Source organism: Marmota monax, unplaced genomic scaffold (genome assembly GCF_021218885.2).
Source record: "Marmota monax isolate L192 unplaced genomic scaffold, Marmota_monax_Labrador192_F-V1.1 WCK01_AAM20220418_F8-fsc00865, whole genome shotgun sequence".
NCBI lineage: Eukaryota > Metazoa > Chordata > Mammalia > Rodentia > Sciuridae > Marmota > Marmota monax.
In genome coordinates, this window is record NW_026693965.1 from 40,893 (window position 1) to 45,675 (window position 4,783).

At 33.5% G+C, this 4,783-nt stretch overlaps 1 protein-coding gene across 1 annotated transcript; it reads left to right on the forward strand.

Moving 5' to 3' along the window:
- Positions 1-2,823: 2,823 nt before the first annotated feature.
- On the forward strand, positions 2,824-3,765 carry LOC124106379 (olfactory receptor 8K3-like). Its single transcript, XM_046463986.1, has one exon. The coding sequence runs from the start codon at positions 2,824-2,826 to the stop codon at positions 3,763-3,765; it is 942 nt and encodes a 313-aa protein (XP_046319942.1).
- The last annotated feature ends 1,018 nt before the right edge of the window (positions 3,766-4,783 follow it).

The following is a 4,783-nucleotide window of genomic DNA, read 5'->3' on the forward strand; positions in this document are numbered from 1 at the left end:
ATTGTACTTAGGTATTTCTTGAATGTTGTACTCTGATATTCTTTAACATACTTATGATTAAAGAAAGGTGTGTGCTTGGGACAGGGTTGATTATCAGTTAGCCACAGCCATGCAAGCAAAAGTGTCCATTAGTTAAATGTCAATTACATATAATCAGCTTTATGTATAATGTGATAAAATTTCATGATTCTCTTTTCTCGTAGCTCATTTACACACTGTACTCAATAAATTTTTCACTATAAAATGTGTCATTTCTAATTTTTAATGTATAAGCTATTTATGATCATTTTGCACCAGTGATAATTACCTTAAATGCCATGCAGCTACTTCTATGCTATATTTTTCAAACCTCAGGCTATTAGAAATATTCTGAGACATTTTGTTTACTTAAGCACAAATTTTATGCATTAATGGTTATGTCATATTTGGAAGGCGTACTTATGCCCTTAGCACCAAAAAGATTTCAAATCACAATTAGGAATCAACTTCACTGTATTTTGTCTTGTGTCTGTGATATTATGTCAGGCAAAAGTTTTATAAAACAGAAATTTATAAAATTTGTTTTTAAAATGTTTCATCCACTTAGCCTCCCAAATTTGATGAATCTTCATTCTATATTCAATGCCACTGACCTTATATCTCCTAATTTTCTCATATTTCCTTATGCTCCAGTAGGTCTTGCATGTAACTTACATCAGCTTTGTTACACAGAAATAAGAATATCTCAATTCTAATGACAATGCCTCATGAGGAAATTTAATATTTTAAGTATATTAATATCAAGGTAACATACTAAAATATTGTTGAAGCACTTATGAAAGATAAAAGGCAGGAAATATAAACCACAGCAAGTAGTGTGTCCAGTTTTACTCCTTAAGTATATTTGAGGAGGGGGCATGAACGGGAATTGGTGTAAATTGCATGAATCCATCACACTTGACATGTTCCTCACCTAGTCATCATTTGAGACCTTACAAAGAGATGAAGTCCATGAAAGTGCTCATCTGAATGTGTAAAAGAAACTTCTTTAAGGTAGGTTTCTGTCTCTCTCTGTCTCTCTCTCTCTCTCTCTCTCTATATATATATATATATATAGAGAGAGAGAGAGAGAGAGAGAGTGTATATATATATACACACACACACTAAGAAGTAAAAATGAAACTACATATATACGTGATCTTTTCTATTTTGTATTTTATGTTTCTATTAGTGCATTATATTTACACATAATAGTGGAGTTCATTTTGATATAACCATACTTCAAGGAATATAATATACTTCCTTTCAATCCCCAGTATTTTCTCTTTACCTTCTCTTTTCCTTCCCCCTTTCTCCTCTTCTACTCTATTGGTCTTCATTATATTTTTTTTCTAAGTTTGTGCTTTAGATATGCATAAAGGTATAATTCACTGTGGTGTCTTCATATATGTGCATAGAATAATTTGGTCGATTTCATTCCAGAATTCCTCTCTAGCCCCATCCCTTCTGCCTCCCCCTCAATCCCCTTCCTCTACTGCACTGATCTCCCTTCTATTTTCATGGAATCCCCCCACCCAACCTTTTTCATTTCTTTATTTTTCTCTAGATTCTGTAGATGAAAAAAAGAATTTTGATCTTTGATGTTCTGAGTCTGGCTTATTTTATGTAACATGGTATTCTCCAGTTCTCCTCATTTATCAGCAAGTGACATAATTTCATTATTTTTGTAACTAAACAGAACTTCATTGTGCACATATACCACATTTCTGTATGCATTCATCTGTTGATTGACACCCGGGATTGTTCCATAATATGGTGACTGTAAATTGCACTGATATAAACATTGTTGAGCCTGTATCACTATAGCATGCTTATTTCAGTTTGTTTGGTTCTGTTTATGAGAATAGTTTTCAAAATTATTTGCCTAACGTAATCTCTATAACCACTAAATAAACACATAACATAGACTATATGGAAATGGATACACATTTATTCTGATTATACAAAGACAATTTCTAAAGTGGTCTGTTGTAGTTTTCCATCCATACACTTACCTAGAGTGCTCAGAATTTCAGCTCTATCACTTGAAAGTATATAGATTTTATAGGATTATGGATTGATTTATTGAGTTGTATTCATTTTTTAATTAATAATTACAAATATTTATTATGTCATTGACATACCGCATTATCATTTATTAAATGTAATTAATAAATATCAAAATGATATTATAATTATATAAGTGACAAATAAAATTAATAGTACAATAATTACTTACCAAACACCCAAAGTTTAAGGAATGTTTAACTCTTTTTAGTTTTTATTTATGTGTCTATATCTTTATCAATATCCTTATATCATCATTTTTCTCTGAGTTTACTAGCCTTGGAACAATTTTATTGTTATGGTTATTACATCTGAATGGATATTAGATGTAGTAGGATGTTTAGCAGCTTAACAGCCCTGGTACCATTAGATGCTAGTAGTGTACACTTCCCAACTGTGGCACTTAAAGTACCTACAGATGTTGAAAAATGTATTTGGTAAGTGAAATTACCCTGGTTGATAAATACCGTCCTGTAACTCTCTCTATTTCTATATATTTTCATTGTAATGACATATATAGAGTTTAGTTTTGAATGTTATACATTTTAAAGTATGTGTGTGTGTGTGTGTGTGTGTGTGTGTATATATATATATATATACGTATATATGTATATTATTTACAATAGCTTTGAAAAACAAATGTTCCCATAATGACAGCATTGAAAAATCTATTGATTCAGCTACTATGTCTTTCCAGAACAGACTTTCCAAAAAAGAAAAAGAAAAAAAAAAAACTGGATGGGAAAACCCAGCCTCACAGCTATGCATGAGTTCATTCTAAAGGGCATCACTTCATGCCCTGAGCTGCAGGCTCCACTGTTTGGGATGTTCCTCATCATCTACATGAGCACACTGGTGGGCAACTTGGGCATGATCATCCTCACCAAGGTGGACCAGAGGCTACAAACACCCATGTACTTTTTCCTGAGACACCTGGCTCTCAGTGACCTTGGTTATTCTACAGCTGTGGGCCCCAAAATGTTGGTGAATTTTGTGGTGGATCAAAATACAATTTCTTATTATTTATGTGCTACCCAGCTAGCTTTCTTTTGTGTGTTCATTACTTCTGAACTTTATATTTTGTCTGTGATGGCCTATGACCGCTATGTGGCCATATGTAACTCTCTCCTCTACATGGTCATCATGTCACAGAGCATATGTCAGTTCTTGGTGGCAGTCCACTATTTGTATGGGATCTTTTTGTCTCTTCTAGTCACCACAAAGATTTTTACTTTACCCTTCTGTGACTACAATGTCATCAGTCATTTCTACTGTGATAGTCTCCCCTTGATCTCTTTGCTTTGTTCAAACACACATGAAATTGAAGTGATAATTCTAATCTTAGCAGCTTTTAATTTGCTTTCCTCTCTTCTAATTGTCCTCATGTCCTACCTGCTCATCCTCATAACCATTCTCAGAATGAAGTCTGCTGAGGGCAGGTGCATGGCTTTCTCCACCTGTGGATCCCACCTGATGGCACTCATAGTATTCTATGGGACTTTGTTATATATGTATGTACAGCCAAAGTCCAGTCACTCTTTTGACACTGATAAAATGGCTTCCATATTTTACACCCTTGTCATCCCCATGTTGAATCCATTGATCTACAGCTTGAGAAACAAAGATGTAAAGTATGCCCTACTGAGCACATGGAAAAAAATATGCAATATCTTTTCCTAAAGGTATATAAAAAAATCCATTTAAATCAGATTTTAGAACAACCCAGTCTGTTTCATTCCAAGTTGTATTAGAAGCAAAAAATTGACTCAATATATATAATCAGTAATCTGTCTTCTTTGTACTAGCCAAATTTTTAAATGGTATGAATGCACATATAAACAAAATGAATGGCAAAAGAATTTCCATTCTTAAGCATGACATATGAATTGTGAACATAATGAATGATTACATTTTATAATAAATTATAATGGATTTGGGGTTGTGCTTAGACTATTAGTGTATGTACCAGAGTCCCATGTTCTATTGGAGAATGAGTACTGTGTATGGAAGAGAATTTACAATATTTTTGTTATATTCTCAAGCATTGCAATCAACTTTCCACTGCCCATGTTTGTGTATGTATTTCTCTTCTTATATGAACACACTCATTCCATTTTGGTATTTTTATTCTTGTGGCTTATGTTAAACTCAATCTTGATTATGGTAACAGATGGCTTAGTGTAATCTGATGATTTAAAAAAAAGAGTCATATGAATGTGCTAACCTGCCACTTTTCCTTGTGGGGATCTTAGGCACCTTCTTTTTTCTCATGGGAACCCTGACTTTCCTATAAGAGCTCAAGGGAGTCTATTATCTCAGCGTAGTCAGCTCTGTAGCCGCTTGTAGCTTCAGTGAAGTTTCTCATTTTGTCTCTTTCAGTACATGTGTATATACAAGTGAATGCACCAGTTGAGACTAATGTCTCAAATTCAATCAAAGACTCCCATGGTTTATTCATTATTTATTATCCTTACTGCTCAATCTGAATCCCTTTCTTCCTGTTTTGGTTCCATGGATAGTCACTCTTCCTTACCTCATTAAATGCAAGGAATAATTCTTCTTTAAAAAAGTCTTAGTCTGTTAGTTAATATTATTTTGGCAGAATATGCTTATTCTATCATAAACTATGTTTGTAGTTCCTGTATTTCCAGTGTTTTGAGTTGGTGTAACCGGAAATGAGCCCATGATCCATGCTCTG